Source organism: Doryrhamphus excisus, linkage group LG3 (assembly GCF_037039965.1).
Source record: "Doryrhamphus excisus strain RoL-2023G ecotype Guam linkage group LG3, RoL_Dexc_Guam_v1.1, whole genome shotgun sequence".
Taxonomy (NCBI): domain Eukaryota; kingdom Metazoa; phylum Chordata; class Actinopteri; order Syngnathiformes; family Syngnathidae; genus Doryrhamphus; species Doryrhamphus excisus.
In genome coordinates this window covers 19,058,406-19,077,240 of record NC_136359.1, presented here as the reverse complement: position 1 = coordinate 19,077,240, position 18,835 = coordinate 19,058,406, and the positions used below count along the sequence as shown (strand labels likewise).

At 41.2% G+C, this 18,835-nt stretch overlaps 2 protein-coding genes across 5 annotated transcripts; one reads left to right on the top strand and one right to left on the bottom strand.

Moving 5' to 3' along the window:
* Nucleotides 1–470: 470 nt before the first annotated feature.
* On the bottom strand, nucleotides 471–10,212 carry syn1 (synapsin I). Of its 3 annotated transcripts, none has more exons than XM_058071629.2 (14): nucleotides 9,984–10,212; nucleotides 9,357–9,725; nucleotides 7,271–7,328; nucleotides 6,677–6,768; nucleotides 5,301–5,457; nucleotides 5,138–5,227; nucleotides 4,762–4,824; nucleotides 4,538–4,680; nucleotides 4,384–4,458; nucleotides 4,224–4,326; nucleotides 4,008–4,148; nucleotides 3,148–3,217; nucleotides 2,145–2,616; nucleotides 471–1,356 (listed from the first exon to the last, which is right to left on the bottom strand). In XM_058071629.2, exons 2-14 carry the CDS (start codon nucleotides 9,677–9,679, stop codon nucleotides 1,221–1,223), a joined length of 1,923 nt encoding a protein of 640 aa, XP_057927612.2. In that variant the 5' UTR covers nucleotides 9,680–9,725; nucleotides 9,984–10,212; the 3' UTR covers nucleotides 471–1,220. The 3 variants fall into 3 exon arrangements, with proteins under 3 accessions (XP_057927612.2, XP_057927611.2, XP_057927613.2); XM_058071628.2 differs by having other exon boundaries at nucleotides 9,357–9,688; XM_058071630.2 differs by having other exon boundaries at nucleotides 471–1,318; nucleotides 9,357–9,688; nucleotides 9,984–10,211.
* A 2,324-nt stretch (nucleotides 10,213–12,536) lies between these two features.
* Nucleotides 12,537–16,297, top strand: vgll4l (vestigial like 4 like). Of its 2 annotated transcripts, none has more exons than XM_058070886.2 (5): nucleotides 12,537–12,749; nucleotides 14,174–14,297; nucleotides 14,372–14,666; nucleotides 15,197–15,278; nucleotides 15,361–16,297. In XM_058070886.2, the coding sequence occupies exons 1-5, from the start codon at nucleotides 12,683–12,685 to the stop codon at nucleotides 15,660–15,662; spliced, it is 870 nt and encodes a 289-aa protein (XP_057926869.2). In that variant the 5' UTR covers nucleotides 12,537–12,682; the 3' UTR covers nucleotides 15,663–16,297. The 2 variants fall into 2 exon arrangements, with proteins under 2 accessions (XP_057926869.2, XP_057926870.2); XM_058070887.2 differs by lacking the exon at nucleotides 12,537–12,749 and adding an exon at nucleotides 13,045–13,194.
* Nucleotides 16,298–18,835: the final 2,538 nt, after the last annotated feature.

The following is an 18,835-nucleotide window of genomic DNA, read 5'->3' as shown; positions in this document are numbered from 1 at the left end:
ATTATTATTTAGTGATAAGGGTATTTAAATTGCATTTCAGATTTTTTTACATGTAATATGTTAACCATTATTACAATTGGAAGACAACAGTAAAAACAATGCCATTCAATTTCTATTATAGGTGTACATATGAAAATCGGCAATGGAGGGGGGTGCCATATGAAATCTTGCCTAGAGTGCCACTTTGGGTAGGACCGGCTCTGCTTAAGAAGTGCATAATGTTAATTTCCTTTGCCTTTATTCCTAACTGACATTGCATTCTATTTGAGAGGAGATTGTTGGGTGAATAGTTCTCTGACTGGATTTATAGTTGCAAACACCCTCTGTGCATTCTTTTCTTGTTTTTCTTAACCGAGTTGTCGCTTTGTCAAGTAGTACAGTAGCGGACTTAAACCTGAAAATATAGACTTCATCAGTTTGTGCCACTGATTTCAAGTATGATTTTGGAGTAAACTCTGTGTGCAAATGCACCCTCATCATTGGTAAACAACCACATTAAACTGGAATGGAAGACCCACAAAAACAAACATCGCAATCAACTGGACATCCCTGAGTCAGCTCCATTTGATTGGATGTTTTTGAGCTTTTGTTTTTGTGTAACAAAAAAAGTGGTTGCAACAACACACTCACAACACCTACAAGGCTAACTATTATTTGAGCTAATTGAACTACGTGTGACGACACAGTTACAAGCACCAATGTGTGGGGTTGGAAAAATGCAACCATTGCCCCCTGTTGACATGCAGCTACGACATCACCATGAGCGCCCAAAAGCTCAAAGACTGGACATCCTACTGTATGTGTGCAACTGTGTGGCTCATTCATCTCCTTGGTTGGTACACCAAACGAAGGCTGAACATAACAATCACATGGACTTTACGGCACCAAGAAACTAGTGGAAGTAGTATTATGCTGTCGTTCTTGTTTGTGTGTGCTCATGCATATACAGGCTTGTGTGAGTGTGTGCACGTGTGTGACAGCGAGAGATGATACTAGATAGTGACCTGGCAGGGAATGTTTCAGACTTAATATTTAAAGTGTGTTGTACTTCTTATTCAGTTTGGAACATGTACTCAAAGTAGCGACTATGTACAATGTTATGGTTCTTTTACATCGATCACAGGGCCCGTTTTGTTGCTCCTTTTTAGTAGAGGTCAAAGTCTTCTGTGTGTCTGTCCAGCTTTCTATGAGTGGGAATAAGTGAAGATGATGACAGCATCTCAGTCTGAGAAGAGACTGGCAAAAGATTTGCGTAGATTGCGGATGGTTTCGGCCTTCACCTCGTCCTGACTAAGGCTGGCTCGTGGCGCTGGGGTTTCTGGAATGTTGAAGGTATTGGTAAGAGACTGGGATTTGCTATAAAGAGAGGAGATGGCGATAGATGCTATTAAAGTCATGCAGTAAACCAATGGAATGAGAAGACTGGAGCAAGCAAAGAAGAGAAAGAGAGGACAAGCTGACCCCAGGATGAAGAAGAGCATCCACTATCACTGTATCATTTCAGGGTATGCTTGAAAGTGATATGAATAATGAATGGATGCTATGTGATGCATGGAAGATACATTTCTGACTCATTTTATTTATTGATCAGCTTGGTCTGATACAGGACATCCATTAGTTTGTTTGTTTAGTTTGACTACTGGTAATCCTTTTTCTTTGGTCCTTTTACATGCAGTGCTATTTTTACATTAACCATCAAAATCGAGTGTCTTTATGGTAATCATAGGGTCTACACCGCAAAACCAGGTTTTAATAGAAAGCAGAGAGGGTGAGAGTCTGTACACATGGGCAGAACATGCAGTGTGCAGACTGTGGGGCTGACATACTAACAATAAGGCCACTGCACTGCCTAGTTTTGTTTTGATATCAGATTGTGACCACGGTTTGGCAAGGACTTGATTAATGTGTGTCATAATCATTCTGAGATGTAATGTTAAGAAAAAGCATTGAGAAATCATGCAAACTATTGTAGACCAATAATGAAGATAAAAAACATTGCATGCACATACCAATGCAAAAAACTAAATCTCAAAATTAGAGAGTTTTTTTGCAAATTATTATTATTACCATATGGTAAATGTGTTTTATTCTGCCTTAAATAATACGAAACAATGTATGGTCATGTCCACACTACTTTTACTTACTTCAGTTGTGGGGAACCGCCCGTGGCCGGATTGTCCTGGCTGGGCTTTTGTGGCGGCTGTGGCTTTTGTTGCAGTGGGGGACGTCCTCCCGGAGCTCCCTGGCCTTGGCTTGTGGGTCGTGGCTGCTGGGTGGTAGCCCCACCAGGTCGACCCTGCTGGCCAGGAGGCCTCTGCTGCCCCCCTTGTGATTGCTGTCTAGGAGGCTGGGCAGGTCTCTGTTGCGGAGGTTTCTGACCCGCCCCTCCTGGAAGCGGTCTCTGTTGTTGCTGGGTGACGGACTGCTGCCTCTGAGTTTGAGGAGAGCCTCCCTGGTTTCGCTGAGGAGCTCCTTGACCTGCAGGTCCTTGGTTGCCCTTCACCTGAGAGCTAGGATCAGCACTGCCAGGGCTGGCTGCAGGTTGCTGAGCCTGTGAAGGAGGTTGGCCCTGAGGTTGTTGACGCTGTTGAGAGGGGGAACCTTGCTGAGGACCACCTGAAGAAAAAGCGTAATCACACTACATCATGTTGACTTCTGGCTGCAAAATGAAACTGAAGGATGCTCAGCACAAAAACTAAATCATTGCGCAATGTCTCAGATCTCAAGTTTGGCTGAAATGTTAGACTTCAAGGGTGATCTGGTTCCGGTAAAACTCCACAAATAGCCCACAGACAACCTAGACCTCACTAGGAAAGGCAGATGGGACACACTCGCTAATGTACTTGTTTGGAATATTTGAAAATAAAAATACATGTATTTTTTACATTCTGTCTCTCTGTTACAATAAGGGTGTACCCCACCCCTCGCCCATAAGCGTGAGGATAAGTGGTAGAGGAAATCGATGGATGGTTGGATGGATCGCGTTTTATTTGTTCGCATTTTATTCATTATTCATTCATCTAGCCAGTCCGAGCCAAAATTATATGACTTTCAGTGACTGGTTGGCATAAATATAATAATGATCCAAAAGAAGTACAGCAGACTGCAAATGACAGAAATTAAAAGATGTTATGCTTTTGTTCTTACCCTGGGGTGGGGGTCGCTGCTGAGACTGTGGAACTCTAGGTTGGGAGACGGGCTGAGGAGACACTGCTTTCTAAAGAGCAAACATTAGGAAAAAAATGGAACAACAATAAACATCATTAATGGCTGCAAACACAGTTTATGCCATGATTCCTAGCATGTCAACAGCTCATCATAGCATTCATTCATTCAGCTGGGATAGGCATTTTAGAGCCTATCCCAGCTGTCTTCAGGTGGGGTACACCCTGGACTGGTCGCCAGCCAATCACAGGGCACACACATAGACAAACAACCATTCACACTCACATTCATACCAGAGTACCCAAGGAAAACCCACACATGCACGGGCCCGAGGGTGGAATCGAACTTGTGTCTCCGAGCTGTGTGGCCTACAAGCTAACCACTTGCTCACCGTCTAAAGATTACAGTCTTTACACTTTCCACTGACACTAAAACGTATCCATAAGCATCAATGGAGCAAGGCCTGGCTCAAATGGCCATAGTGCCTGTGGTGTGCAATAAAATCTGTTCAAAAATGTATGTGACATTATATTAAAGCATGTGTGAGGTTCATCAAACCTTGACACTGAAAAGACATTGCAAACACACCGCTGTTACAAATAAACAAGTAAAAGAAGGAAGCTTAATAAAAGATGTGCATGTTCAATTGAAGATCCCGGACTTCATTAAGAAAATATAACCTTATAGTGCATTTTTAATATACGAAATATATTAATATTTGATTACTCATGCAATTCATTTAATGTATTCATGTGCAGTATATACATGATTTCTCATCGTGTGCACATGTGCCTGAATGCGTAATGTGCCTATGTAATACTCCGCTTGGACTGCTGGTGCACCTGTGTTGCTGTGATACGGGTGGAGGAAGTGCTGGAGGCAGGTGGAACAGTCTGGTTCATCTTCAAAACCACCAGTTCTGCAATCTGGATGCGATCCTCATCAAGCTGGTCACCAATCAGTGGCATTGAACAGTCATCTACCTAAGAAAAACAACATGACAGACCATTCCTGGACAACTATACTTATGATGACCCGATTATGCTGCACTCCAGTACCTCTATAATGTAGTCCTTGCCATCTTTACCATGAAGAGCTTCCACAGCACAGATATCTAAACCTCCAAATATGTCGGCACAAGTGTCTACCCACATTCTGTACCTGTAATTAAAGAGAACTATTAGCGCTGAAAAAACATTTTGTGCAAGTTATACTTACTTGTCGGACATGGCCACTTGCTCAAGCATCGATGAGCCAGTGTTGGTTTTCCAGTTGCCAGAAATGGATGTTCTCCTGGTCACCATAATAAAAGTATGTGACTGTTTACATTCTGAGGAGCGATACCACACACACTACCAACACAATGACTTACATATAAGCCTTATAATTGTCACCAATCTTCTGAATGCGGACATCATACTTGGCATCAATAAAGGGCTCCGATGTGGCATATGTCTTGGTCAGCGCCACAACACTGGCAATATCTTGAAAGTCGTATTGATTGTCCACTTTAACCTATGGTAGAAAAGGGTACAAATACACATTTATGTTGTCATATTATGTGTTCACATTTTAGAATGAGTAATGCAGATCTACCTTTCCCATTCCTGAGTGAGCATGGCCCATCTTTACCACTACAGGAAACCGAGAGGAAGTAATCTATAAAAGGAACACAAATTAATTATTTTAATCCCTCAGGAGGTACCAGAGTGGAGCATGCAACACACCTATTGTATTTCACTAGGGAATATCATTAGAAAATACCAAAAATGTATGACACAGAAACTCAAATGAACTCAGCCTCCTATGAGATAAATAACAAGCCCAGAAAACGAGATGGTACACAAGATGAAATATTACATGTAGGTCATTTGCAGAGATGACCCGTCTACGTATCCTGATGTTTGTTTAGCAATGGACAATGCTGTGATAGTTGAAAATGGAGTTCAAATAAGCTGAAGTCAAACCTCACCATTTCCTTGTGGTTTGGATAATAAATCTGCTCAATCAGTGGGAATTCCTCTGGGCCAAGCTGCTTGTGTAGTCTAGACATTTGTGCAAACTACAAAACAAGAAAGTCATTTACGTGTATTTCATCATTAGACAATAAGGTTTGAGAATATGAAGGAACCTACCACCCATGGTTTGTCACAGAAATTGTAGACGGAGTGTAAAGAGTTAACACTTGGCAGTCCTGCGTACTGCAGGCCAATCACTAAGTTCCTGTGGTCTCCATTCTTGTCCATACTGAAGGCGTGCTGTCTGATCAGCACAAAGTCTGGCTTAAAGGATCTGGACCACAAGACAGGAACAAACATGAATGCAAATACTGGGGATATCACACATGGTGAGAAACTGCACTATATCAACAAACGTATCGAGACAAATCTTTTCATTGATTAATTAATCACATCGGGGCTTGGCTTTGACCTCTAACTTCCCCTTGAATTGTAATCATTTCTCTTACTATGATATTTTGGACAAAACGGTATATTCACGCACATTCAGAGTGCAGCATTCATGACCCATTTTCTGTAAAAAAATTTTTTTTTATAAAACTCCCCAAAATAGTCAATTGTTTTCACAGAAAACACCTTTTTTAATTTACAAATATGTGATAATTCAGGTAAAATATACAACAAGACCATACTTTTTACATATTCATGTCTTTAAGCTTCACTGATAATGTTTCTTCATCAGGCCTTGAGATTTTGGACTTACTATTTCGGCAGTCCTTGAACGCCAAATGAAAAAAAGAGACATTTTTACGGCCATATTAATTACTTGCGGATTTTCAGGATTTGCTGGCGGTCCCATAACCTAATCCCTCGCAAAAAGCACGTTGTATTGTATCATCACGCCTTGTCGAGGCATCTTCCTTGCAGCACTCCTTTTGTGCCTGTAGATAACGCCATCAAACCAATTTATATTTTAGTTTGGCTCATATTTCCCGGCTTTACTCTCTCACAGTTTTTCAAACATATAATAATGATTAAATATTACTGTTTCATGGTTGAATATGGCCTATTATGAGCAATGGTGCCCCTAATTTATCAAGTATCTGAACATACACAAAAACGACTTGAGCATTCCACTGTACACTGTAGTATCGCACCTGTCCAAAACAAGAGAAGCCTGAAAATGTCCATTCTATCATATTTTGTATATGACTATAGGCTATAGGGATGTACAATTATATGAAAAGAGTTTGGGAAAGGCCCTTCTCTGTGCCAGCATGACTGTGCTCCAGTGTACAAAGCAAGGTCATACAGGCATATTTCAATGACCTTGGTGCAAACAAACTTGACCCGCGTAAATATTCTTCTTCATGATCCCCAGAGTCGCATACCCTCTCTTCCCGGCAGACCAGACCCTAATTTCCTTGCATTTATGTATCCTTAACCGGGGGCCTCGATACTTGCATTCATATACTGTAGTGTCTATCAACATGGATGAAAAACCTGCCTCTTACTTTCTGCAGCCACTGTAAATACATACATACTCCACTTACTTAGTAACCTTGTGGCCATTTCTAATTGCATCAATGTTGACTGTGTAGGTGCCTGAGGAGTCAGCCACCAGGTTGAGTTCAGAAAATTCCGCCTAAAAAAAGACAATAGGAGGATTTATGCCCACACAACCCCTCATATATAATCACAGTGACTGGATGGGGTTGACGGTGACAAACTACCAATTCTGCATCGGTGAGACACAACAGGGTGCAGTTCTAAAATGTCAGACAGCCTCAGAAGTATGATCTTTGTGTTAGAGGCCACGGGGGAAATGACAGAAAAGAAACATTAAAGTGGGGGGACAGAATTAGACGACAAAGAATACAGCTGAGGGAGACAGAGAGAATATTTAGCAGGACATGAAGGTGTATCACAACTTTATGAATATCTCGCTCATAGTCAGGATGTCAGGTATAGTTCTTCAATGTGGAATAATCAACCTATTGGTGCACACTAAGAAAAGCTATATTTAACATAATAAATGCATTCTCATGACAGCATAGAGGAAAAAGGCTAATTTTGACTTGTTTTTAAGAAGAATGTGAACACAAAGAGAAAAACAATATGCATAAATTCCATGATGTTAAGCCTACCTGCTCGACTTTGATGTCATATTCACCATGGACCTTTCTTCCACGGAAAACTCTCACCCTGCAGGTGAAAGGAGAGGAATATAACTACTATTACTTTCCCTCAAAAATATTAAGTTAATGTGATATGTTTTGCTTGTATTGATTACTGCCATTTTTCCTGATCATGCGATGGTGGAAACTGTACCATTTTAGTGACTCTCGGGCTCTGAGAACCTCATGGAGTGGTCTCCATGTGGGAGGACCAAATTTAATTTGTATGCTGTTAAAATCTACAACAGTCTTCTCAAAGATGTGAGGCAGGCCTTATCTTTGACAGTGTTTTTAAAACCAGGCTGAAAACTTTTTTTTTTAAGCTGTGCATATTAAAAATGAAAGTACTTTAACTGTGCTCTATCATTATTGCTTGTATGTTTTATGGAATGTTTGTGGAATGATTTTAATGATTTTTGCCTTACTTTCTGTAAAGCACTTTGTTGTGTGTTGAAAATAAACTTGTCTTGCCTTACCTTGCCAATAAGAGATTCAGCCTCTTTAACAATGGCGGCTTGTATGTGTCAAGTTAATTTTTTGAAACAGTTCTTTGCTATTGGTACGGTGTACCTGTATATGATGACATTAAAAAATAACATTTAAACTATATAGAATAACTCATGACATATTTTTTCTATGATAATAATTTTGTCATAAAATAAGGGGGCTCTCAGCAACTTTGCCATGAAGTTAACAGTTTTGCAATGTTCTCAGTTCATTTTCAAAAAAGCTGACCAATCACAGCCTTTGGAGATGCATGTCAAACTGCACAGGAGGGTGCCAAAGCGTCAGCTCTAAAAGTCAATGTTTTGTAGTGAATCAGAAGAGTGAATTTCCATTGATTTTTTTTGGTTGTTGTTGCATACTCTGCTCTGCTGACTTAGTACAGGGACAGGGTTGTGTTTTGATGTGTATGCGGCCAATGACATGCAGGTTTGGATCATATCAGAGAGAATTTGGGAAAAAAACAGGACAGAAACGCTCAGTAGTAATCATATCGGCCCATCCAAGCTGGTGTATCATATATAACTTGTCTTTATGCCAACGTGCACAGGACACTTTATAATTTGTAAAGTTTAGTTTGTAATGGAACAAATACACAAAATTATGCAATTGCAAGTCCTCTTATAAAAGCATCAAATGCAAAATAACATATTAACACAGAAACCGTTCGTATTTGCAAAATTAGCTGAAACCATGACACAAATGACACTAAACTACGAACCAGTTGGGAAACAAAAGAGTCGGCTCTTCTTTGGGAGCCAAGCCAAAAAGCTGAACTTCCCATCACTATATATTTAATAAAAGAATATGCTGAAGGACTGGGAGACCAGGGTTCAATTCCACCCTTCACCCTCAGCCATCTCTGTGTGGAGTTTGCATGTGCATGCGTGGGTTTTCTCCGGGTACTCCGGTTTCCTCCCACATTCCAAAAACATGCTAGGTTAATTGGCGACTCCAAATTGTCCATAGGTATGAATGTGAGTGTGAATGGTTGTTTGTCTATATGTGTCCTGTGATTGGCTGGCGACCAGTCCAGGGTGTACCCCACCTCTCGCCCGAAGACAGCTGGTATAGGCTCCAGCACCCACGCGACCCTCGTGAGGAAAAGCGGCAGAAAATGAATGAATGAATGAATATGCTGAAGGACAATTAAATCAAGTCTAAACTATCCATAGGTATGAATGTGGGCGTGAATGGTTGTTTGTCTATATGTGCCCTGTGATTGGCCAGGATTTACCCCGCCCCTGACGGCAGGACAGGTTCCAGGTTAGCTCAGACCTAGTGAGGATAAAGCTGCATAGAGGATGGATGGACAATTAAATTAAAACAAGTCAACATTTTCTACACCCTGTAATACCGTGTACTTTTAGCTGCAGCTTTAATGCAAATGAGTAAATGAAAAGGTGATTGGCAGTTACACTTTGCAGTCCAAATGACTTTTTTTTTGCCATTGGTTGATAGAATGAATCCCTGTGATTCCCAACAATTCCCTGTGAATCACGTGACCTTCCATCCACCCACGTCTGTTTGTAGTCTCCTATTGTAATCTTACCAGTCGGTCTGCAGGTCGTCGATCACAAGGAGGATCTTCGCACTGCTGGACACCCCCGCCCGGTCCGCAGCCTCGGATAACGTGGCGGCGGCAGCTGCCGTGGTTTGCTTGACGGCATTGGAAATGGACGAGAAAAAGCCAGAGCCTCCGCCTGTGGACTGCTGCTGACTGGCGGGCTGGCGCCTTTCCGGTGGCCCCGGAGACACTGCGGGACTCGGCTGCTGCTGAGGCGTGGGCTCGGCGCGCTGCAGGTCACCCATGTAGCCATTGGGCAGGTTGGACATGAAATTACTGTCCGAAAGTCGTCGACGAAGGTAGTTCATGATGGAGCTCTGGAGTGGAAAAAGATGACAGAAAAAAGACCGCCCACTGGATGGGTCTTACAAGTTGTTGCCATATGCAGACACGGTAAAAAAAAATCTGGATTGCTGCTTGATTCTTCGTAAATATATAATTAAATAGTCACTAGAGGGAAATGGCATGATTGTGCAGGAAATTGATACGCCTCAATATGGATTCAAATGAAGGCAACGTAAAAAAAAAATAAATAAAAATACGCTCACTGTCTGCATTTGCTCAATGAAAGCACTTGTAATGTAATTCATGAAAATGCACGATGAAGCCTACCTGGGAGTGTGTCCAAAGTGATCCGCCCTAAAACGATGCAATGGCTTACAATATCACACAGTGAAGCCCACAACAGTGCATGTATTATATTTGACACGCTTGTCCTCTAAGGTCGTGCATCAGTGAAATATAGAGTCCTTCCTGCTTCACCGCCGTGGCCCCTGCGTCCTTACCCTCCAGTCACAGTTTTTCCCTTTGCCCTGCGTCACCACGGAGCATCCTGAGGAGGGGGTAGACTACAAGAAGGGACCTAAGTCAAGTTACACAGGCGGTGGTGGCACATTTCCGGTTGTTACGCTTCATGACAACACACGATAATAAGGGAGAATGTGTTTATTTTTAATCATAACGTGATTACAATATGCTAATATGGTTGATTTGAAAGAAAGGTACAGAGGTACAGACAGATGTATCAGAAGTGAATCAAAATAGTTTAATTCGCCATAAGGAATTCGTGTATGGGAAGCACTTCCGGTATAGCATATGGTGTGTATTTGTATCTTGACAGACATCTGTGCAGAGACAAGTGGTGCTGAGGAGGGCTGTGAAAAGGGGCGTAGCTCTCTGTCAGACATTACGCCTCCTGTTGCCTCGACAAGCATGGCGCATGTGGTTGTTGGTTTTATGTTGCAGTAGGCTTACCTTCAGAAAATGCTAACTCATAAATAAGACCGAATATCAGAGATGTTCATGTAAAGTTTACAATTATCAGGCACTGCAGTGCATATAGTAGGAAGTGGTGCATGAATCAAAGCAATGCAGAATTACGTGCACCTCTGCAAATTGCTATATAATCCAATTACTTTCATTATCATAGAAGCAAATTTTACAGCTCTTTGTTTTACCTAACAATATGGCTTGTGGTGAGTATTGAGGCAAAATGTGATGGCATAATTTTTAGTTTGTATTTTAGTTGCCAATCTGTTTAATATTTTTAATATTTTCTGTTTAATAATTGGCTAAACTGTACCATGTTGGAAATGGTCTTTATTATTGCAAACCCTCTGTAACTTTAAGATTGAAAGGATATTTTTTTGAAGATGAAGAAAATGTTGTGGGTCGTTTTTTAAGCTTTTCTATCACTTTTCCTGTTCATGTTCACACTGGAGCCTATCCTAGCTGACTTTAGGTGAGAGACAGTGTGGTTCATTTTTTCAGGTCTGCAGCTGTCCCAAAATCATCATGTTTTGTCAACATGTAGAAACGACACTTCTCTTCCGGGAGCTGGGTCAAACACGTCACATGGTCATCATATTTGTTGTGCTTTTCTTGTTTTTGCTAGCTTTTAGAGGGCTATTGAGGAATAATGGATGACTGAATGACTGCTACAAAGAGATCAAACAGAAAGCAGTTCCACGGGAAACATTATTGGATGTTATTAGATATTACACTCATTTGCTTTGTTACCTATAACGCAAAGTTAAGAGATTGTTGTTTTAAGCTATGAAAAAAAGTCATATCCTAATTATCATACGCTGACCTACGGATTGGTTTTCGTATCTTTACTCAAACAAAAGGCCAAGTGCAATGTGATGCTCCACCATATCAGTTCAATAGCATTTTCCCTATTTCCCTTTGCTAAATCACGTTTTGAGTCTATTTTTCCCTGCTTCTTTGAAAATCTTCCTTGGTGTTGACTTAGAGTCCAAAAATGTTAGTGTGAAAACATTCACGTAATGAAACATAATAAAACAAGGGGAGGCTTTTTTGTTTATTCGTTTTTTGGGTGTCATGAGCACTTCAAGGCCGCCTTCAATGAAAAGGTACATTTACAGAGTGAGCATAACATTTCAAGATAGATAAATATTGTCTTTTTGAGTCTGTATGCTCAATATCGTACAGATGTACATAGTATGGACACCGTGTGGTGCTATTGTAAAGAGTGTGGAAGGAGGGAGGTGCTAAATGTTCACCAACATGTTGCCTGTGTCACTTCAGGGTATGAATGAGCAACTTTGTCATGTTGCTCAGCAACTGACTAAGCAGAGTATAAAGGTCATATATCACCACACAATGTTATTCTTTCCAGTTAGATCTCCTCAGTACAAATGTTGTAAACCATCTGGGAGGCATTGTACTTTTGTTTGTGTTCAACATGCAAAATTGTTGGTAGTTTTGTTCAACAGGCTGTGGATAAGCAGTGAGACAGACAGATGTGTGCGTGTATGGGCAGGTTGCAGGAGAGCTTGGAGCTCCGGTGGGCTCAGGGCTTGAAAAAATGTAGTTTGGTGAGATTGCAGTCCACAACGAAGGGGAGGGGGTGTGCAGATCCTAGAGGCAACAAAAGCCACCTTTCACCTTCTTGAAGTCCCAAGGAGAAATGTAAAGAGATTCATGAGAAAGTTATCATTTCTACCCAAGAAGATGCAGAGAATGCTTACTTTAAAACATTTATGAGCAAACCCTCCATTCCCATTCCTGATATTGTGCTTGCATTCCTCCAGCAGGACAACAACACAGTGTAATGGAGACTCTTTGATTGGCTCTCACAGGAGCCAATCGGCATGCAGGGAATGTGTCCCGGGGAAGCCTCATCATCCGTTTGCACTCACCTGATACGTTACCTGTCTGTGAGCTCAGACCCAGAATCTCATTATCTTTTCCATTAGAATCCACAACTGAGCCTCATTGTTTCCCACAGGCTGGAACAGTCAAGGTGTTCCTCTTATTGGACTGCACTTGGACAAAAGCAGGCAACCATGGCCGTGACCAACTTCCACTACATTACACGCATGAGTAGTGGCTTCAAGGTCTACATTTTAGAAGGTAATTTTAACTATTTTTCTTATGAGATCCTTGGCTCAGTGTAAAGGTTTGTGCTGCATCAGTTTAACATTATGGTCACAGACTTCATGTTATCCTATTTATCATTGGTAAACATCATACCGTATTGAAAAAATATATATATCATTATTATCTAAAGAAACTGACAACAATTATTTATTCAAATCCACAAGATAAGTTGGCCACTTCTGTTGTCACCTTTAACATGTGCTTTTGTTTCGGATTAACCTTCATTAAAAGAAAAATAAAAGGGTCAGGCACCATTCCCTTCTTAGCTAACGAGGGAAAATATCCATGCCCGAGGCAGTAGAAAATCAGCATAGGTGCGGTTAGACCTGCCCCCACCTTCATCCACAAAGGTGCTGCATGTGAGGGAGTAGCTCACAGGTGTAGGAGATGTTGATTATACTAAAAGAGCGCCGTGCAGGTGTGTAGACACTGTGAACAGCCTTTTATTCCATGCAAAATAGATCATCCTCCATTGTGTTTGAATCAACAAGCTTGTGCTTTGCTAAATGTATGATTTGCATATAGTGACTAGAGTATTCCTGCCGATGTGAGTTTGAATGTGTTAACTGGTTGTAAAGTCCAAACAATGGGCTTGACATAAACTCTCATAAGTCTCAATACACATTCTATGAGTTGAAAACTAAAAACAAACTAAATGTACATCATTTATCAGCTGTTAGCTATTGTGTTCAAACTGCAAATATTCCATCAGGGAAATCATCTGCCTCCCCACAACAAATTTTGGAGACATGGCTGGGACAAATGCCAGCATTATGCAGAAAAACAACATTTACCGTTAGCATTGAATCAGCTGTGTCGTGTGCTAACCCTCACGGATCAGGTCGATCGAGTTCTGCAACTTAACGGAGTTTACGCTTAACGGTGAGTCGGGTATTCACACGAGTATTATCAGTCATGCGTCTCAGTGTCATGGCTCACAACAAGCAGTCCTTCCTATCAACCAAGTCAAATTATGACTCTCATGTTTGACCTTTTTATTTCATTACTCTCCTATTTGTTTTGGCAAAAGAAAGTCAAAATATCCGTCTTAAGTTAGAACAGATTCATACATGTCAACCCTCTCATTTTCCTGAGGAACTTTGCTTGAAATTTTGCTCCTCCTTTTTTTTTTTAATAGTGTTTCTCCCATATTTTAACTTTCATTAAACTGCCGGAGCAGCACAGATTCTGGTCTGCTCTGCAACTGTAACCCTAGCCTCAACCCTAACCCAACACATTCTACTGTAATCTGTAAAGTAAAAGCCTTTCAAATAAAAGTAAAATTAACCTCGTTAATGGCATGTTCATCTTAACACCAGCACCAGAGGGAAAATTGATGGAAAGACTGTAGTTTCCCTTATTTTCCACTCTTACTATACTCTTTTTCGTCTCTTCAGGTCAGCCTCACCTGAGGAGTGAAGACAGATACAGACATATGACAAACGAACGGGCTCGAACCCCAGCAGTGTTTCCCATCAAACGCAAGCGCAGCCATGAAAGATGTCTAACTCTGGAGGAACGGTTGGTGTCATAGTGGGATTTATTTCAACATTTCTTATCATCATGTAAGCCTTTTTTCATTTACTGGATTTCAGGCGAGAGCGGGTGTTGAGCAGAAGCAATGGAAAAGCCGCCCAGAGATCAGAGGCTGCACCGGCACCAGTACCAGCACCAGTACCAGTACCAGTACCAGCACCAGCAGCAATGTTTAACAGCCCTCAAAGTCCCACATCAACTTGGAGCCCAACACCCAGTCCCACCAGCCCTCTGCCAGCTCATCTGTACTACGCCCCAGTCATGGATGAACCTCTTGCCCTCATCAAGAAACCAAGAAAGGATTCCGAGAGCACAGAGGACAAAACAAAAAACCCTCCCACCACTCAGATTCAGGTAATGGTTTGGAAAAATACAAGACTTTTCATGAGGATCAATGTCACGGTGGATGTTACAGCATTGGTACAGGTTGTTTCTTTATAGTGTCAGTGTTGCCGCAGGCTATTCACCATTGTGCGACATCGGCCTTGTGTAGTCAATCCAGCTGTACACATGCAGGCCCAAGCTTGTCCGAGCTATGCAATCCGGCAAGATTCGGGAAGAAAATGTGAGCAATGGAAGGAAGGAATGCCGTGAACAAGACCAAACAGACTGCTGCTTCTTTGAACTGTTTATGCCACCACGCACCGCTGACGGGATCTGGCCTCCGATGGGCAAACCAGTTGAAGCAGTTTTCAAGTCAATTTGTTTTCATATTAAAGCCATTATTTTGTGGTCATATGTATGCATTGTAATAACAACAAAGATACCAGTGTGTGTAAAAGAAGAAATTTGGATATTAACACTGGCCAATAATTTATATTTTAGACTTGAATGGTTGTCAGAATTAACAAATGAACCTCCTTTTTTTATATGTATACTTTTAGATGCGTCCCTCTGTGATCACCTGTGTGTCGTCATTAAGAAACCCCACCTGTAGATCTGATGTCCACCAGAGCCAGTCATCAGGTCTGTCTTTGTTTTTTCTGATGGTGCTCCAAAGTACATAATCCCATAACCCACTTAAACATTATTTTCATTTCTCTTTCAGTGATCTCCAAATGCAACTATGATCATGTGGTCGAGGAACATTTCCAGAGGAGTCTCGGAGCGAATTACCAGAAAGCTCACTCCCAGCAGCTCTCCATCAGCGTGTCGGTCGATGACCACTTCGCTAAGGCTTTGGGAGATAAGTGGCTACAGATTAAGTCCAAGTCTTCCTCCTGCTCCTCCACGCCTCCTAGCAGTCCAAGCATTACTCACTCCCCGGCCTACAGGCAAAGCCCGCATCCGTCCCATAAAGAATCCACAAGCAACTCATCGCCGACCTCCAGCCACTGGTCTGTCAATTGACTCAAAAACTGACCAACGTCTTGGAGGAGAGTTGACTTTTATCATTTCACTTTTTGCCGCACTGCTGGTTGAGCAAATGGACACTTTTTAGGGGTGATATCAGATTGGACCACTCTGTGTCTTGACAGATGCAGACATTTGTAGCATCAACTGAGATCATCTTGTCTTGTTACATTTCTTTTCCTCAGCTTCCCAATAATGCTCTGAAATAGATGCTGGTAGGATTGAAGATTGAAGAACCAGCCAAAATACTTCTTTACGTTGCCTATTTGCATTTCATTGTATGATATTTATATTCATTTCACCTTTATGGTTTATCTGGCAGGTCTAAAGTTGATGTATATTATTGTGATTACACTTGTTATGCAAACGATAGACCTTGAAAGGCTTTGAAAAGTTTGAAAAAAATAAAAATGTCACAAAAAAATTATTTTTACGAACTCTCACATACCTTGGAGGAATGAACTCACGGACCGCTTGTAAAAAAAAGTACATAGGTAGGGCAGTGCAACAGACAAGCTCATTTGGGAAGTGAGTCAGTGTGCGTCTGGAGCACATCCGGTGCACACTGGGCGTTTTACATAGACAGCTTTTGCCACACAAAGTGGAAATTAAACTGGTATATGAGCAACACATTTGGGACTTTTTTTCCTGTAAGTTTAAGGGAATGTAGGTTGCATGTTTCAGCATGTACAAGGCCTTGTGTTTTCACATTCCTGTCTCCTGAGAAAATGACTATGAGATCCTACAGATCCTGTTTGGCAAGGGATTGGAGGGTGGGAAGAGAGGAAGAAAGGGTTCGGTTTGTGAAACAGCCATGTACTTCAGTTGCTTATTTGCATGCCCTTTCTTGTCTAGCCTTAAATACGATTGCATTCCTAAAGTGTTCTATGATCAAATCAGTCTTTAATGTGTTTATTCAGAGAAGTGGAGATATTGTGTATGGGACAAGTGTTTGAAATGAAGTGTGTGTGTGTTAAACTCCACTGGACAGTCTACAGCATACAAACGTGCCACTCCAACATCCCCCATAAGCATCCAGGAACTGGAGTGAATTCTGTTTGTCTTCACCTAGTGCTAAAACTGGTATTTCCACTAGGAACATTGTAGTTAGCCCTAAGGGAGTGAAAATGAACTCTGTCGCCATCTACAGACGTTTGGATAAACAGCAGCAGTTGGCAAAGCTCAAACCACAACCATAATAACATACACGTTATTAAATTAACAACACACTGACACTGTCAGTCAAGCTTCATTATCATTGTGAAAGGACGCTTTAGGGATTGAACAGAATTATGTATACCTGTACCTAATGCTGTGTCTTGTGAGCAAGTTATTGTTTTCCACTCCTACAAAAAAAAATCACAATCTATACATTTACACACAAACTAAGTTCATTAAATGAGTTTAATTGTCACCCACACACAAAACTAATCAGCCATGAGAAGGACAGAAGACAAAACACATTTTCACTGAACAACGGCAGAAGATTACGATTCTCCACATTCCAAATACAACAAAAACAACCTTCAACTGTGTTTATACATTAGAGTAGACAGTAACAATTATACTGTAAGCATGTCAAATCATTCAAACCTCACAAGAAAGTTTACCACTTTGTCCGTTATTAAGAATAATATCAACACATTTGCTCCTCCCTGAGCTACCACCCTTTCAAGGTAGAGAATAATAATAATATTAATCGATATGTCCTTAATACACAACAATAATACCTTAATACGGAAATGGCAGAAACAACAAGGCACATCTACATATAAACAGCAGTCACTAAACACTATCATCTATGAGAAGGAGGCTGAAAATATGGAAATATGAAAGAGATAAAAAAAAAGGAAATTTAAAAGTAAGTATAGTCAAATAAGGTGTGAAGCAAAATCGTGTATATGAGCAGAGATGTTGATTTTGCATGTGTTTGTTTAACTTGCAGAACCACTTTACGAAGGTATAAAAAAGAGCCAGATAATGTTCCAACAGTGACAATGACACTGGAAATTCTTTTAAATGACCTTGCATAACAATGGGAGACATCTTGAGCTCACTTTCATCCTTTATACGCAGAAAGGTCAAAGTATTCCAAATTTGGTTTATCATTTGTGTGCTGACTCTTGTGCTCTTACACATCCAAAGTGCCTCATCCAACATGTGCTAAATAAATGAGTAATAAGGAGGAAGCCATCAGCAGATTTGGAGGCAATGTAGCATTTCGGAAACAAGTTCATTCTGCTGACACTCACTTTAATTGGTAAGAAGTTATCAGCGAGGGAATAACAGGTTGAAGAGTAACACATTTTGTGAGGGTATGGTTACTCATATACAATACATACTACACATGAACTATACGGAAAACCGCTTAGTCTGTAGTAGTTCAGTTGGCATTGGATAGACATTCCTCATGCACCATATATATTCTGTATGTAGTCCCTATAAAAAGAGGAAAAATCATCATTTTTGGTATCATTTATCATTGACTTGAAAGTCGACATAATTGTGGGTGTCACGGCACGGCATGTCAACAACACGACAAAAAACTCAAAATGAACAATGCACCAACGAAGGGAAGACGCACCCGGCTGAACTAAATACAACAGTCAAATTACAAACAGGTGCACGTAGAAGAGAAAGGAAGTGACGAAACACAGGACAGACCAACACAGGAAATAATACAGAATAAGTGCATGAAAGCAGGAACTAAGGCTGACTAAGTGAAAAACAAAAACTGTCACACAGGCAACGATGCAGATTGTGACAGTGGGCCCTTTAATGGTTTATTTTCCATTGTAGTTTAGAGGTTTGGAGTTGTTGGAGACAATACTTGAAGATAAACAATCACTGGATTTGTTACGGGTTGCACGGTGGTGTTAGCGTGCAGGCCACACAGCGAGGAGACAGGAGTTCAATTCTGCCCTTGGACATCTATGTGTGGAGTCTGCATGTTCTCCCTGTGCATGTGTGGCTTTTCTTGTGTGGGTTAATTGGTGACTCCAAATTGTCCATAGGTATGAATGTGAGTGTGAATGGTTGTTTGTCTATATGTGCCCTGTGATTGGCTGGCGACCAGTCCAGGGTGTACCCCGCCTCTGGCCCAAAGACAGCTGGGATAGGCTCCAGCACGGCCACGACCCTCGTGAGAAAATGAATGAATAAATGTTTTT